Here is an 18,153-nt window from a genome sequence, read left to right as displayed (position 1 = left end):
AAACGAGTTGTTATAATTTAAGACTATGCTGACACAAACATCAAGTTGTCCTAATATTATTGTTTTTTAAAGATTATAAAATGAAAGAAAAATAAAATATCCTCCACGTCAGCAGATGAATCTGTCACCTCCACTCCAGGCTGGGTTACCTGCTCACCATCCGAAAGGACACTCGTAAGAAGAGCTTGAAAGGTGAACTACAACCCCCAGCAGGCTTTGCGCCCAAATTGCGTCACATAACCTCAGCTCCGGCCCGGGCCCAGCCCTCTCCCCGCCCCCACCATTCAGAAACTACAACTCCCAGGAGGCTTCACGGCGTCTAAACCGTCCTCTTTCCCCCCGCCCCCTGTCTCCCCTTTACCCGCGCCGGCAGCTCCGTGGCCGACTCGGGTCCCGCCGTCGGCGGAGCGGGCGCGCGCGCCGGGGGTCGCGCGGCTGCTGAGAAGGCCGAGCACGCGCGGAGGGAGTGGAGGCGTAGGGTGGTGGGAGTACGGCTTGCTCGCTCGCAAGATGGCGGATGAGGACGGGGAAGGGATTCACCCCTCAGCCCCTCACAGGAACGGAGGTGGCGGCGGCGGCGGCGGTGGGGGGTCTGGGCTCCACTGCGCCGGGAACGGCGGCGGGGGAGGCGGCGGCCCGCGGGTTGTGCGCATCGTCAAGTCCGAGTCCGGCTACGGCTTCAACGTGCGGGGCCAAGTGAGCGAGGGCGGGCAACTGCGGAGCATCAACGGGGAGCTGTACGCGCCGCTGCAGCATGTGAGCGCCGTGCTGCCCGGGGGGGCGGCCGACCGGGCCGGGGTGCGCAAGGGGGACCGCATTCTGGAGGTGTGAGTATCGGGGCTGCCCGCCGCCCCACCCCTTCCCCTCTGTCTGTCCCTGCATTTCCCCTCTACCCCTGTCACCCTCAGGCCGCACCTCCCCTCAACCCCCGAACCGGCCCCCCGCCCCTCCATGGAGGTTGGCCCTTTTACCTCCCCACACCCCGGGTTTCTGGGACCCCCGCACCCTCCCTGTAATCTCCAGTGTCCCAGCGCCCCTACTGCTTTTACCCCTGCCCCCATTGCTTTGGCTTCGTTTCTGCCCCCTTGCCTTCCCCTTTGGCATGCTGCTTTCTGCTCCTCGGTGCCCCTTTGCTTTCCTCTTGTTGAACCTTTTTCTGCTTCTGACTGACAGCATCTCCTTTTCTGACCCAGCCACTGTGTGTCCTCCTCAAGTTCTCATCTTGAGCATCATAGTTTCTTGTTCTCCACCACTCCTTTTAGCCCCCGTGGACCGACGCTTCTGCCCTCTAAACCAAATAGGCAGGACCTTTGGTCGGCTCCTACTTTTCTTCCGGAAACATCATCCCTCCACGCTGCACTCCTTTTTCTTTCCTTAGTTACCCTCTCCTTATGGTTAAGCACTCTATATTTTTCTGTCCTACCGTGTGTCCCTTTCCTCCCGTCTTTTTTGTATTCATACTCTGAGAATACCTTCTTTTCTGACCCTTGCTTTTTTTTTTTTTTGATGGTGGTGTCGTCTTTGACACGACAGTTTCTCTTCACAGTAGTCCCCTTATCACACCAGTATTTTGAATCTAGCGTCTCCATCACCACATCCGTCTGAGAGCATCCCTGTTCTGGCCCCTGTCTTCACTTCTGCACCATACTCATATTTCTTTTTCGTCGGGTTTATGGTAGAGCTCTCTTTAGCTCCTACTTCCCCCCAACTACAGCCCCTTTTGGGTCTTTGACCTCCCCACTTTTTCAGGGCATGCCATTTTCATTCTCTCTTCTAGTCTGTTCTCTTGTGATATCATGCTTGACTTTATCCTATTTCTCTCTGAGGTTGTTTTCCCTTCTTTCTCTTTTTTAGGCTCCTTCATGTTGAAACCCATCCTCTTTCCTTGCTGCAGTGCCTCCCGCTTCATATTCCTTCATCCTTACTTCCTCACCGAATACCTTAAAGCTCTGGCAGGATGCTGCCCTGTCTTGCAGTTTCTTTGCAGACCTCCTCCTACTCCTTTAATCCAGGTGTTACATTTGTGTTTTTATACTTTGTATTAAGATTTGTATAGTGATTGCTGATTGACTGGTAGATGGTGTATGCTCTCATTGTCTCCATTCTCCTCAGCAGTCTTCAATCCTATATCTCTCTCCTGCTTACTGACTCTTGTATATTCTTTTTTCACACTTTTGCCCTCTCTTTCAGTGCTAGGATTTGCCCTCATGAATCTTTCTCTCTCTTTTTTTGGCCGCTCCGCGCGGCTTGAGGGGTCTTAGTTCCTCCACCAGGGATTGAACCCAGGCCCACCACAGTGAAAGCGCAGAGTCCTAACCACTGGACCGCCAGGGAATTCCCTCTTTCTCAATATTATAAATGTTATTTTAACCGTAATTTCCATAACCTTCAGTCTTTCCTCTAGTAGAACAGTAGGTTTATACAGTACGTTTGATCAATGTTTCAAGGGGATGAGTATTTTGAAGGACCTATAGAGTAGTCTATCCCTTCTTATTCAGCTTATGCCTCTTACCCTTATCCTTGACATTCTTACTCTATGGTATCCATTCATTCTGTTTCCTCTTACCTTCCACCTCAAGAAAGAGTAGTTCACCCAAGTAAGTGTTTGAAGCTATTATACCTATCCTCTGTCCTTCCTGTAAATAGATGCGTTCTTTTTTCTGTTAATGTCCTATGACTTTTCTGGTACTCTGGCAATATATGCTTAATTTTTTGGGTGTCAGGGCATTCAGATGCAGAATGCAGTAGTGACCTTTTGCTTTGTACCTGGGCACCTAATTCTTTTCTTTCTAGATAACTCAAAATCTGTGGCTGATGTTTCCTTCTGATAGAAGCTCTTGGAATTGTCATTTTCCTTTCGCTTTGGAAGTTAACTTTGTATCCAGCTGTTTATTTTTAAATTTAATACTGAAGTATTTATTTAAAATTATAAATTTATCATAAAGTTCTAAATCATTTTCTCTTTACTGGAGTAGAGTACTGTGGTTTTTGCAGCAGAGTCCAGATATAAACTAGGTACTCTAAAGGAGACCTCAGATGATTCCCCAGACAGACAGAAGGACTTGCCTCAGGCCCAGGTTCCAGTCTAGGCCCATTTCTTCTTCTAGAGAAAAGACATTACATTTTAGTGGTGATGAGTATACAACTTTCTCTCTTTTAGTGGGTGGGGCAAAAAGAGCACTCTTTGCTTAGAGAACTTTTTTCTGGAATGTTGTGATGATTGGACATCTACCTGGCATTGGATTCTCACCTTCCAACTGTATTTTGATTTCCAAATTCTTTGAAGTTTCTCTGCTACTATAGTGAAAATAGTAATAGTTGTAACAGAGCCAAGATAGGTGGTAAATTGTTTGGGTCCTCAACTATACAGTTTCTTTCTCTGTCCTTCCCTTCTTCCAAAGTCTACATCTTCTCCTTAGGTTTTCAAGTGAGAGGAGGAAAACAGAGAGCAAACAGACATTGTTCTTGAGGGATATCTGTATCTGCTACTTGTTTTGATCTTGGTTAGGTTGATGCTGATTTTCCTAAAGCATTCTTTAGGCAACACTTTTTTCTGTCTCTCACCCATGTTCCTTAAATTAACCTCTCTGTTGTCCCAGGTAAGCTTTGCATGTTGATGAAGTGCCATCATGTTGATGAAGTAGGGTCAGAGTAGGCATAGGTAGATTATTATTGTGTAGATGTAGTTTGTATCGAGTTATAGGTGGATGTGTGGACCTTCTTAAACAGATCATTGTTGATTAAGACTTTTCCCGATTTTAGACACTTTCCTCCAATATGCAAATTATTGTATTCCAGTTTTCATATATTGCAGTAGTTTGGACAACTGATAGAGGTTTGAAAGAACAGATGAGATTTATGAGAATAGAAGCTTGGACAAAAAAGAGCATTTTTTCTGTGCATTTCTTTAAAGGCTGCTTACCAAGGCCTTGTCCTAACTGAATCTAGGAGAAGTCATTAAATTAAATTCAATATGATTTGGTTTGTCCTTTCTCCCTTCAAAGCTGACTAGATTCTAACTGGTTAGGGAAAGAGTCATGTTGCAGGGCTTGGTGCTGGAGTATGAACAAGCCTTCTGGGCTCTGAATTTTACTGCAGATGGAAAGTTTTCTTGAATGGCAATGTTAGCCTTCACCTTGTAATTTTTCCAGTGTAACATATATTGAGTGTCTTCCCTTTGATGTATATACACTTGGAGACTAGTGAGTAAAGGATGCTTTCAACAAATAGAACCAAAATAAATATGTCTTTGCACTAATCATATAGCATGTGAAAAAATATTAGACTTCAGGTGATTTTCTTAAGGTTAAGATAGTTTCAAGGGCTCTTGATTGATTTCTTGAGAGATGCCCTTAGGAGGGTTTAAGTGTGCAGTGGATATGGATATTGTACTGTCTATTTTTGAGAGATTAGGTTTGTCTGTTGGCTAGTTTGTTTTGTCTCTTTGGTGTTTGGGTAATACGGTCTTCAGTAAGCATGGACCCTAAGGTTGGCTTGTAAGCGTTCAATATCATGATATATTTATGCTAGGCAGAGAGTATATGCCTTACTTCTTTTTTAAAAAAATTAATTAATTTTATTTTTGGCTGCGTTGGGTCTTTGTTGTTGCGTGCGGGCTTTCTCTGGTTGCGGCGAGTGGGGGCTACTCTACGTTGTGGTGTGCGGGCTTCTCATTGCGGTGGCTTCTCTTGTTGCGGAGCACGAGCTCTAGGTGCGTGGGCTTCAGTAGTTGTGGCTCGCAGGCTCTAGAACACAGGCTCAGTAGTTGTGGCTCATGGGCTTAGTTGCTCCGTGGCAAGTGGGATCTCCCCGGACCAGGGCTCGAACCCACGTCCCCTGCATTGGCAGGTGATTCTTAACCACTGCACCACCAGGGAAGTCCCACCTTACTTCTTGATAGCTACAAGATAATATAACTTTTCTGTATTAAAGTTAAACCATAAGAAAAAGATGTTTGTGGGTGTATATATATTTGTTTAGTGATAATTTATTTTAAAAACATATAAATATGTCATGGGCATTCTTTTTTTGTTTTTGTTTTTTTAAAATTTTATGTGAAAATTTGAAAATTGACTAAAAAGAGGTTGGGGCCACACGAAATATTTTTATGAGTTAAAAAAGTACATTCTTAGGATCTGCTTTCTCAGTTGTAGCTGAATTCTATTTGGCTTAGATTTTCCAGGTAGGTTTTGTAAATGGTGTTTGAAATCATGGTTATTGATCAAAGGAAGTTTTTATGGCAGTGATCCTCAAGCTTTAGTGAGCGTAAGAATCACTGGGTGTGCTTGTCAAAAGTATGGATTCTCAGGCTCACCCTTTAAAGGTTATGATTCAGTAGGTCTTGCACGGGGCCTAGAAATCTTTAGTTTTTACTCCCTGGCCAGGTGTGGGTAATGCAGCCAACATACCCACCCCATACCTGGAGTGAAACTACAAGCCTTTAATTCTCAGTTCATTTTATTGTCGTGATTATGTAGAGAGTCGTTAGCTAAGACTATATGAACAAAGTGATTTATTAGGCTCTTGAAATCCCAGCCCTTAGGAAAATCAGTTCAGTAGATAGTGGACTAACTGTTGTATCTAATCATCTACACTTTATTTTTTGAATCTTGATAAGCTGTTGTAATAAAGGTGAGGGTTAAGAGGTAGAGCAAGTTAATAATAATTATTATATTACTTTGCAATTTGTATAGTGTTACAGTTTGCACAGTGTTTTTACATTTGATCTTCACAAGAGCCTTGTGAGATAGGGAAAATATAAGCTCCTTGGTGGCAGGGACTATGTCTATGCTGTTTCCGTAGCTAAATATCTAGCGGCACATAGAAAGTACTCTTCTATAAACGCTTGCTGAATGAATGTATGAGTATTATCCCTGTTTCATAAGAGAGGAAACTGGGTGTTGCACTAATGAATGTTAACCAGAATTAAACCCAGGTCTTTGGAAGCTAAATCCAGTGTATTTTCCATTTCTTTGTTTTCTCAGCTATTCTTGACTGTTAATAGTCAACTATTCTTGACTGAAGTCACTTAAAATTCTTAAAATTCAGTCATATCCCTATGAAGTTGGATAGCAGTTGAACTTTGGTTCTATGATTTTGAAATGTAACTGTGTTATATCTTTATTTACCCTGTCTCTCTTATTGTTAAATTGGGTAGAAGACGGGGGACCAAAATAGGCATTCTTTGCCCTTATTTGTTGCTATCTTTATTGGTTATCAGTGAAGAGAGCATGACGATCGTAATTGCAACCCCAAGAAATACTTTTAATTCCATAGGTAGTGGAGGCGGCAAAATAATAAAACTAAATTTGAAAATAGCATTATCTTCCCCACAGAAATGTCTTCTGCAACGTTGCTGTGACCAGAAAAAGATTTTTTGTTAGTAACGTGAAGATTTGTTTGGGTCATATAAGTTATGGTGAAGAACAGTTCTTTTTCCAGCCACCACTTTTCCAGTTTGTTTCAGGAGAGGGTTTATTAACACGCTCTAAAGGATAATTGTTTAAGTCCCGTTGGGAATAATTCTTATGATCTGGTAGATAAGCAAAGAGACTCAGTTGACAAGCAAACATTTATGATTTATGATCACTGCACGGTGCTTTGGGAGCATGATCTGTGGTAAGTTCATTGTTAGATGCTGACATTGCTGGCACAAAGGATATTGTAGTGGTTTAGGTTAGCGCCAGTTAGGGTCATTCTGTTCTTCTACTGTCAACTATAGAGATGGTTTCTGTGCTTCACTTAGGCAGTCTAGTAAGAGCCAGTGTATGGGTGGTGCAATTCCAGGCCCACATTTGGAAAAAAAAATTTAGGCAGTTTAAAACCATTTTTAAAAAAATTGAAACTCATAGATTTTGTATTACACCCAGTTAAAAAAAAAAAAAACCACCTGAAACAAGTTTCACAAAACTGTGTTTATTAGTATCATGCACTCTGGTATTTTTTAGTCCGTCAGTATTTTGGGTTTTTTGTTTTGTTTTTTGAATGCTGATGGTGGCCCACTGCATTAATTTCATGACTCATTAGGTTGTAATCCACTGTTTGAAAACCAGTGATTTAGGGTATCAATTTTATGATGTTGGCTAATAATCACCTCATGTTCAGCCTGGTACCACAATTAAGCACAAACTATGTGTAAAGTACTGTTAGGCTTGTATGAGTCACAGAGTCCCTGCATCCCTGCCCTTGGGAAACTTACACTGCGGTGGGGAAGGTGCATGTAAACAATTTACTGCATGTAAAGCAAAATGAAATAATGGAGATAAATGAAAAACACAATGGAGTTTAGAGGTGAGAAGAGTGAATATGCTTGAGAAGATTGGAAGATTGGTGGGTGGATGGGTCATAGAAGGCTTTTAAACTGTGATTGAAGGACAGGTATAATTTTAGTAGGCAGAAGAGGGGGAAAGATTTTATAGGCTGAAGTAACTGTGTGACCAAAGGGAGGATCTTAGGATAACAAGGAATCGAAAGTTGCTGTTTGTTTATAGACACCTGTGCTTCAGGTTAGATCAAATGGGGTTTTGATTGCCGTGCTAAAAAGTTTGGATTTTATTCTGTTTTTGAGGTCAGAATATCGTTATATGTGCATTAATACCCAGGACTCCCTGAGAATCTAGTTTTTATTTAATTATTTACCTGAAGAGGTTGAATAACATTTCCAAGGCCAAAGAGGAAAATCACTGTTAGAAGAATTTCAGAGCATCTACTCTCTTGGGCTGTCTTGTACTATATAAAGAAGGGAACTAAAGACAACTAAGCTCTAATGCCCAGAGCTGGGAGCAGCTGGTGAGGAGCTGGTTGCCTTTAATTTGTATATGTATTTTACTCACAGCACAGTTCAGCTTCTCAAATATCTGTTTCTCTTTCTCTTATGTTTTATATGACTGTACTTACTATTGTGTTTACAGTTGGTAAGTTTGATCCTATATGCCGTAGGTCCACTTGTGCTCTGCCCTACAGATGTTCTGTTTTAGCTGTACTCCTCTGATTTGAAGATGCCTCCTTTAATTTAAATCTTTTATTTTGGCAGACAGCATGTTGCTGGGAGTTGAGTGGGACGGAAGACAGACAGGGAACTTAATATGTATAGTACTAAGATTTATACCTGAAGTCTACATTCAAAATGAAAATTCTTACAAAGATCCTTCAAATAAGTTTGTTTATTTATTTATTTGTATGTGTTGGGTCTTCGTTGCTGTGTGCGGACTTTCTTTAGTTGTGGCAAGTGGGGGGCTGGTCTTCGTTGTGGTGCGCGGGCTTCTCATTGCGGTGGCTTCTCTTGTTTCGGAGCACGTGCCCTAGGCACGCGGGCTTCTGTAGTTGCAGCACGCCGGCTCAGTAGTTGTGGATCGTGGGCTCTAGAGTGCAGGCTTAGTAGTTGTGGCGCACTGGCTTAGTTGCTCTGCGGCATGTGGGATCTTTCCGGACCAGGGCTCGAACCCACGTCCCCTGCATTGGCACGTAGATTCTTAACCACTGCGCCACCAGGGAAGCCCCAGATAAGTTTAAGAATTGGTGGTGACCGTACAGTGAATTTCTCCTGTCAGTATTGTGAGGGGTACTTCAGAATTAGATTTTGTGATATGGTATCAGTCAAATGCTAGGTAGTATGTGTGTAGTCTTTTTTGTTTATTATTTATTGCTCCCTGCTAACTAATAAGGTTTTTATATAGTTGAGGAAATATACCTATCTGCAAGGTATTAAAGTTGCAGAGTAAGGTACTGCATTTGAGTACTCTTATGTGTACTTCCTTTAATGAACTTCCGTTGTTATGAAAACATCTTTTAAAAAAATGGTTTTTGCTTAAGCTATCTGAAATTGCAGATTCGTATGTCAGACCTCAGAGCAAGACTAGAATGACAGGTCTGTGTATTCTGTGGACTTGAAACACAAGTAATTAGTTTACTTCTCTTTGGAAAAGTACAGAGCAGTCTGCAGAGTCAGCTGCTTGTGTGGATTTTCTCCCAGCTGCTTTGAAGAGGCTGATTACTCTTACAGAACTATTCAGTGTGATTAACCAGGAAGCTCTCTCTCTCCCCTCCAACCCCCTGCCCCCGACAGTACTTTTATATCTGTGGGCCTATCTAGTTATATTTATTTAGTATGTTTTGAAAATTGATTAACTTAATATTTGGAGATGTGATGACCTCTGTGAAAGTTTTGGAAACTTCTTCCACTTCTTTTGCTGATCAGTTTAATCATGATAAAGTTTGTAATTTAGTGTGCAGTTTGTCTACTGAATGTATCATGCAGGTTACTTAATTCTTTTTACCCAAAATTATGATCATTTTGATTCTGGTAGGGTTAAAAACTATTTTTTGGATCTGTTTTCTCAAGGTAGGTAACTTGCATCTCTTTTCTTAGAAACGACAGTGAGTTTTGTTCTCTTTACCTGGTGTTTTGAATCCAAGGAAATGTGACACTAAAGTTTCCCTTTCTGAATTGTGTGCTAATAGATTATTTTAGATTTCCCTGGCCTACCAAATTATCCTTTATGTTTCTGATTTGGAAAAGGTCTTACTGTAACTTTCTTCTTATTCAATATGCTGAAATAGACTACAACTTAACAAAAACTGTACTGTAGTCTGTGTTCCTCAGCTTCCAAAAAATTGTGCAAACTTAATTTGGGTTAAAAGATGGTATTTGATTGCTGAAGGGCCATATGACTTAAAAAGTATCTATCTTGTTATTCATTTCTAAGGGCTTGTTACATAGATGAAGGTATTTTGAACTGTTTTTTCAGTAGTAGTGATAGATTTACACTTTTCCTCACACTCAAATACAGTACCTCTGGAGACGAATTGAATATTTAGGAAATGGGTGTTGGGATTCAGGGTGCAGTTTGTCACCGCAGAACAGACTTATCAGATCACATGAAGAATCATGTTTTTAATTGCATTATGTGAATAATTCAGAAATAGTAGTGAAATAGAACTTTAAAATATTAAGATTCCTCCTTTGGTAACTTACCTGACTTGCAAACTAAGGTTGTTGATAAAGCAAGTAGATTTTATTCTTTAATTAACTTTCACTGTACACCAAACTAAAAACATTGGGGAGTTGCATTTATATTGGCCATTTAGGCAATGGTTCAAATTATAGCAGATCTCAGAGACTGAGTTGGTGTTGAGAAATGCTTTAGGACTGATTATGTTTGTTTTGCTGGTGAATAATTGATTGAGGGGGCCTGAGAAATAGGGTAGATAGGAGGAGAATGAGTTAGTCAGGTTAGGGAAACCATTATGGCTATTAGCAACTTTCTTACCTTTATCTAGCATTCATTATCCCCGCAGTGTGAAGAAGTAACCTATTTTCACATCTAGCTTTACATTTAAATTGAACCATAGAGTTGTTATACGCTGATCAAGTTTTTAAAGACCAAAGTTGAAAAGTGAGCAAACAAAAAAATCTTATCCAAACAAGATAAATGTATACTTCTATAGCTTTAGTATCGGGAAATTTCTTTAAGACTTTACTGGTAATACTTTAGCCTCTGTCGTGTGAGGAAACCCATTGTGCTTAAATTTTTTTTTTTTTTTTTTGTGGTACGCGGGCCTCTCACTGTTGTGGCCTCTCCCGTTGTGGAGCACAGGCTCCGGACGCGCAGGCTCAGCGGCCATGGCTCACAGGCCTAGCCGCTCCGCAGTATGTGGGATCTTCCCGGACTGGGGCACGAACCTGTGTCCCCTTCATTGGCAGGCGGACTCTCAACCACTGCGCTACCAGGGAAGCCCCTGTGCTTAAATTTTTTAACTAAATGTGGTACATTTAGTTTTTATGAGATGAAACAATATAATTATAATAGATTATTCCCAGAATTAACATAAAATACAGGCTGCTTTTTAAATGTCAACATGTTTATTTCTTATTCCTTCTTCTTAGCTCATTTTGCTATCCTTGGAATCAGTGTTTATTTTTTAAAAAATTAATAAAAACAATTTACTTTTATTTTCAGTATATTTCAGTAAAAGAAAACATAGCCTCACTTTGGAATTGCTTACATAATTGAATGTCATATTTTACTCTTAACCATTATTTTTATTGCTACCCACAATAGAAAACAAAATGATCACTAATACTAAGGCTTGAAAAATGTAGAGCTTGCATAATAGTTTTAGTACTTCCCTCTAAATAGTGAAACCAGTATAAAAGTTAAAAATAAGGAATTAAATTATGGAAGTGCATGAAGGAAAACCAGTATTGAGTTTATGTGCTAATCTTAATAATTTTTTTCATTCACTCAGGGAAAACTTTTAATGAGTGCTTACTACATGACACATACAATATTAGACACTGGGGATAGGAAGCTGAATGACATGTAGTCTTTGCACTAAGGAATTTTAGGTTTGGTGGAGAAAGCGGCAGCCTTAGGTTATTTCTTAAGCATAGTTGACCTGATTCTTATTCCTCCTCCCTAACCTCCCCCCGTCCTGCCTCACCACAATGGGATGAACAAGTTTAGAGCAATTCCTCCAAGCCGCCATAAGTACTCTTCTGCCCTTAGTTATCTAAACTAGTAATGCAAGTGCCTAGAGACTATGTGCATATTCACAGGAGTCTTCCAGACACAAAATGTACTAAAACTAGGAGGACTGTATAGTTTATTGTCCAGACCAAGACACTTGAAAGGGGCCCATTAATTATGCTAGGATAAAAGGTGTAAACTAGTTGTGTCCTGGCCATGTGGAGCACAGATCCAAAGCCTTAGTAATTTTAATATAGGAGGCTGTTTTAAAATCCTAAGACTAGAATTTTGTATTTTATTAGGAGGGAAATGAACAAGTTTGTTTTACTCTTGGTGTCAAGTTGTTACATTGGCTTTACAGATAATTATCAGATAACAAATGAACTTCTGAATAGCTTGATTATAATTTTATATTGATTTTTAAAATACCTTAAAACCTTAAGCCTTATTATACTTTTTTTTATTGAATGACAAGATTCGTTTATTTAGAAATAAGTCTACCTGTGTAGATTATATTTGTTTCCTGATTGCCTTGGAACTAGAAGTTTTGAGGAATCTATTACTCCTTCCCAAGTAGTAAACCCTTGTTACTTGTGGCTGGAGGTATTATGGTCGAAAGACAGATGATGCTTATTTGTACTTTTCCTGCCTCAGGCAGCATTCTTTGTGAATAGAACACCCAGCCAAAGGTAATGGTGAGCAGCTTATTTGACACGTTATTTATTCTTTTTTCCCTCTTTGGGAAGACTAGATGCTGATTGACATACCTCTCAGTTTCTCAACCCTGCCAGGGCCATACTTTATCGTTATTAGTACTCTCTTTTGCCCAGCATTAAATTTTTGGATGTAGGTGCTTTAAAATATTGGTATAAATGTTGAATTTTGCTTTTGATACTTAAAAAAGGCTTCGGTAAGGGTTTGTGAATTAGGGCTCTCCATAGAATGCACAGCCTCCACCATTATAAACTTTCCCCACCAGAGAGGTACATTTGTTAGAATTGATGAGCCTACATTGACACATCATTGTCACTTAGAGTCCATAGTTTACTTTAGGGTTCACTCTTGGTGATGTATATTCTATGGGTTTGGACAAATTTGTAATAACAGTATCTGCCATTGTAGTATACAGAGTAGTTTCACTGCCCTAAAAATCCTCTATGCTCTGCCAATTCATTCCTCTCTCCCCCTAAGCCCTGGCAACTACTGATCTTTTTACTGTCTCCATATTTTTGCCTCTTCCAGATTATCATACAGTTGGAATCATATAGTATGTAGCCTTGTCTTCTTTCACCTAGTAATATACATTTAAGTGTCCTTCATGTCTTTTTATGGCTTGATAGCTCATTTCTTTCTAGTGATGAATAATATTCCATTGTCTTCTGGATCTACCACAGTTTATCCATTCCTCAACTGAAGGACATCTTGGTTGCTTCCAAGTTTTGGTAATTATGAATAAAGCTGCTTATAAACATCTGTGTACAGGTTTTTGTGTGGACAAAAGTTTTTGACTCCAAAGAGCGTAATTGCTGGATCCAGGTGGTAAGAGTATGTTTGTTTGTTTGTTTTTTGCGGTACACGGGCCTGTCACAGTTGTGGCCTCTCCTGTTGCGGAGCACAGGCTCTGGATGCGCAGGCTCAGCGGCCATGGCTCACGGGCCTAGCCGCTCCGCGGCATGTGGGATCCTCCTGGACCAGGGCACGAACCCGTGTCCCCTGCATCAGCAGGCGGACTCTCAACCACTGCGCCACCAGGGAAGCCCAAGAGTATGTTATTTTTATAAGAAGCCACCAAACTGTCTTCCAAAGTATACCCTTTTGCATTTCCACCAGCAATGAATGAGAGTTCCTGTTAAGCCATATCCTCATCAGCATTTGGTATTGTCAGTGTTTTGGATTTTGGTCATTCTAGTAGGTGTTTAGTGGTATAAAATTCATTTTTTAAATTATAAAAGTAATGTATTAGTAATGTTAGAAAATTTGGAGACTAAGGAAAAAAAAATCACCTATCTTATCATCCTAACACAACTACTTTTTGTATTTTGGCTGTCCTTTTTTAATGTATTTGTTATGAAGTCATACTGTTACATATAATTTGTGATCTAATTTTTAGAATTAATAGACCATTTTCTAGAATAGTTTTAGATTTATGGAAAAATTGAACAGATAGTGTAGAGTTTCCATATATACATCCCCCACTCCCACCATACAGTTTTTCTCTTATATATGGTTATTTGTTACATGTTTAACATTTGTTAAAATAAATGAACCAATGTTGATACATTATTACCAGCTGAAGCCCATAGTTTATTCTGATTTCATTAGTTTTTACCTAATGTCTTTCTATTCCGGGATCCCATCCAAGATACCACATTACATTTAGTTGTCATGTCTCCTTAGGCGCATATTGGCTGTGACATTTTCTTAGTCTTTCCTTGTTTTTGATGACCTTGACATTTTTTTTTTTTTTTTTTTGTGGTACGCGGGCCTCTCACTGCTGTGGCCTCTCCCGTCACAGAGCACAGGCTCCGGATGCGCAGGCTCAGCGGCCATGGCTCACGGGCCCAGCCGCTCCGCGGCATGTGGGATCCTCCCGGACCGGGGCACGAACCCGTGTCCCCTGCATCGGCAGGCGGACTCTCAACCACTGCGCCACCAGGGAAGCCCCTACCTTGACACTTTTGAGGAGTACTGGTCAGGTATTGTATGCCTGACTATTAGAATTTGTCTGATTTTTTTTCATGATTAGATTGGAGTTTTGGTGATTTTGGGAGGACAGTCACAGAGGTAAAGTATCATTTTCATCAGTTCATATCAACTGTACATACTATCATCATGACTTATGACTGTTGATATTGACCTTGATCATCTGGCTAAAGTAGTTTGCCAGGTTTCTCGACTTTAAAGTTATTCTCCTCCTCCTCTCCCCCCTCTTCATACTGTACCCTTTGGATAGGAGTCACTATATGCAGCCCACACTTAAGGAGTGGGAAGTTATGCTTTTCTCCTTTAGTATGTAGTAACTGTATAATTTATTTGGAATTCTCCATAGGAGAAGAATGTCTCTTCTCCCCTGTGTATTTATTCTGTCATTTATTTATATCAGTATGGGCTCGTGGATAATAATTTTATACTTTTATACTTTTATACTTTTATACTTGTATAATCTGAGACTGCCACTTTATTTTGTTGCTCCAGTTGTTCCAGAATCAGCCATTGGTAGCTCTTTCAGTTGGCTTCTGTGCCCTTCTACCATACTCTCATCAATGTGTGTTTTTTTGTTTTGTTTTGTTTTTGAGCACTTCCTTACTTTCTGGTACTACACAGTGCTCCAGGCTCATCTTGTGTGTTTCCTGCCCCAGTCCTAGAATCAGCCATTTCTCCAAGAGGCACTGGTTCTTTTTACTGGAGAATGTTATTAGAAACCAAGATCTAGGCATTAGGTATGGTTCTTGCTAAGAGGGTGTACTTTCAGGCCCTCTCAGCTGTCAGAGCAAAGAAATATATGAGTGTTTATTAACCCCTGTATATACACATATCTATAAATATTTCTATATGTAACCATCTGTATCTATATTAAGTTAAACATGAGTTCTTACTGATGTCTATAGCTTTTCTTCATTACCATATAGATGTTTTATCCCCTTCCCCTTGCTGATTTGTACATTTCCACTCCAACAATGAGAAACTTGGCTCCCTACATCCACCATTTATTTACTTAATTTTTCAATTCCAGTATACATGTGTAGTAATACCAGAATTGTTAACCTGTACCCCTGCGGGAAACAACTTTACTAACTAGAATACAGTACTTATGTACAGTCCCTTTGGCCTTTAATCTTACAGAATTCATTCATTTCCAGTTACTTAGGTCTGTACCTTTTCCCTCCTACCCGCTTCCATGAGGTTTTTTGAAATAGAGGCCCGCGTACTGCAAAAAAAAAAAAAAAAGATTTGAAATACAGTTAGAGTCTCTTGTTATAGCCTGGAATTCTCTGAACCTATGATTTAAGAAAAAGTTGCATACATTAAGGTTTACTCTTTGTGTGGTAAAGTTCTGTAGGTTTTGACAAGTGCATCCTCTCATGTATGCAGTGTTACAGTATCATAGGGAATAGTTTCTCTGCCCTAAAAATCCCCTGTGCTTCACTTATTCATCCCTCTCCTCCCTCCAAGCCCCTGGCAGCACACTGATCTTTGCCTTTTCTGGAATGTCATATAATTAATTGGAATCATACAATATGTAGCCTTTTCAGATTGGCTTCTTTCCCTTAGCAATATGCATTTAAGACTCCCGCATGTCTTTTTGTGGCTTGAGAGCTCATTTCTTTTTATAGCTGAATGATATTCCATTGTCTAGATGTACCACTTTTGTTTATCCATTCACTTATAAAGGACATCTTGGTTGCTTCCAGTTTTTGGCAATTATGAATAAAGCTGCTCTAAACATCTGTGTGCAGGTTTTTGTGTGAATATAAGTTGTCAACTCAATTGGGTAAATACCTAGGAGTGTGATTGCTGGATCTTATGGTAAGACTATGTTTAGCTTTTTAAGAAACTGTCAAACTGTCTTCCAAAGTGGTTCTACCATTGAATGAATTGCTGTTGCTCCACATCTTCACCAGCATTTGATATTATTGTGTTTCTTTTAACCAAATAGGTATTTAATGGTATTTGCAGTTCTCCAATGATGAGTGATGTCGAGTAACTTTTATATGTTTATTTACCATCTGTATTTCTTCTTTAGTGAGGTGTCTGTTCAGATGTTTTGCCCATTTTTTAATACATTAAAAAAATTTATCTATTTATTTATTTAATTTGGCTGTGCTGGGTCTTGTGGCCCATGGGCTTCTCTAGTTGAGGCTCATGGGCTCTAGAGTGCACAGGCTCAGTAGTTGCAGAACTCGGGCTTAGTTGTGGTATGTGGGATCTTAGTTCCCCGACCAGGGTTAGAACCCGGGCCCCCTGCATTGGGAGTGCAGAGTCTTAACCACTGGACCACCAGGGAGGTCCCTGCCCATTTTTAACTGGCTTGTTTTCTTATTGTTGAGTTTTAAGGTTCTTTTATATTTTGGATACAAGTCCTTTATCAAATATGTGGTTTCCAAATATATTTTCCCAGTCTGTGACTTGTTTTTCTTAACAGTGTCTTTCACAGAGCAGAAGTTTTTAATTTTTATAAAATTCATCTTAGCAATTTTGTCTTTCATGGATCACATTTTTGTTGTCTAAAATCTCATTGTCATACCCATCACTAGATTTTCTCCTGTGTTATCTTTTAGAAGTTGCATTTTTATAATCCACTTCTTAACATAACAGTGGCCCAAACATATTTACAGATTATTTTGTTCTTCATATTTACAATTTTAAATGGTTGCTTTATAGTTAAATTGTTTTGCTATAATTTTCTTTATCATTCATTTCCCCCTATTGCTGACTTTTTATAAGAACAGAAATTTGGAAACAACCTAAATAATGAACATACTTGTACCTTGCTTTTTCTGTGTTCAGGATTATTTCATTTCTTTCAACAAATACTTGAGAATGGTCCAAATGCCACTGTAAAGTTCTTGCCCTCATGGAGCTCATATTATGATGATTTCCTTAGGATAAATTCTCAGTAAGGCCATTTTGGGTTGAAAGAACATGAACATTTTTATGACTTTAGATGCATATTACCAGTGAAATGGCTTTCCATTTTCTACCTGTTTATGTAGTCATCGTCTCATTTTCCACATAAGTTAACATTAAGAGTAATTGAGATAATAGTTTTGTGCTTTTAAAATTGTTAACCAGATTGTTTATTAGAAAAAATGCAAGCGTTTTAGAAACCTTCGACCATTTACTTTCTCTAGTTGTACTTCTCTTGTCCTGTCAGTAAATTAGGTGTTCTAAAATGTTATTATTTCTGAAACAAAATTCCAAAAAGTTCTTGGTATTTAGTGGTCTGGCATTGTACTTTGGTACAGACACGATCAAGCTTGACTTCCTTTGGCTATTTTTATTGCTTATGCATGTCTGCATCCCTTATCTCCAGAGTGTAAGGGCAAAGTACAGCATGATTGCTAATACAATTAGTCAGTTATGTGATTTGATTGTTTGCCTAAGTTAGATATCAAAGAGGCAGAGGTGGATGAAAAGGAGTCAACCTAAGCCAGCCAGATGATTTAACTGCAAAATTTAAAAGGACATGTCGTTACATTTCAGTAGAGTAGTTCCTTGTTTTTAAAGTCTAGTGTCTAGTATAGATGTACTCAACAACTGGGCAATGAACCAGAGAAAAGTCAAAGGAAGGGTTGTTCTTTTGATGAGTTAGGGGACTGTTTTTCTCCAACTTGTAAGATCTTCACCCAATTTCCAAGAAAATATATTGCAGAGAAGATAGGGAGTTTGTTTAAAAAGCTTTGTGTAATTGAAAAGATAGAAAAGCTATGTTAAATTTTTAAAATTACCCATAGTAACTTAGCTATTTTCATAGTTTACATACTGTGTCTATTTGGGGGCAGAAATATCTTATGTGCTCATAAGATCACAATGGACGATATTTTTATATTTTAAATGCAAAAAACCTCAAACAATATTTATAGTCTTTGTTTTTTGCATTTTACATATTATAAGGACTTTTCCATGTTTGCATATAGTCTTCTTAAATATTTTTTGAGTTGTAAGTTCATTTGCTTGATGTACT

General features: G+C 39.5%; 1 protein-coding gene across 1 annotated transcript in view; it reads left to right on the top strand.

The window, feature by feature from the left end:
- Window positions 1-361: 361 nt before the first annotated feature.
- The window catches only part of SNX27 (sorting nexin 27), an 82,806-nt gene continuing 65,014 nt past the window's right edge, over window positions 362-18,153 (top strand). Inside the window, exon 1 of the mRNA XM_082656790.1 lies at window positions 362-827. Within this exon, the coding sequence (XP_082512916.1) occupies window positions 511-827 (317 nt within the window). The 5' untranslated portion in view covers window positions 362-510. The remainder of the gene's footprint in view (window positions 828-18,153) is intronic.

This window comes from Grampus griseus (genome assembly GCF_964374135.1).
Source record: "Grampus griseus genome assembly, chromosome: 1".
Classification (NCBI taxonomy): domain Eukaryota; kingdom Metazoa; phylum Chordata; class Mammalia; order Artiodactyla; family Delphinidae; genus Grampus; species Grampus griseus.
The sequence above is the reverse complement of the archived record's forward strand: the minus strand, read 5'-3'. Positions and strand labels throughout refer to the sequence as shown.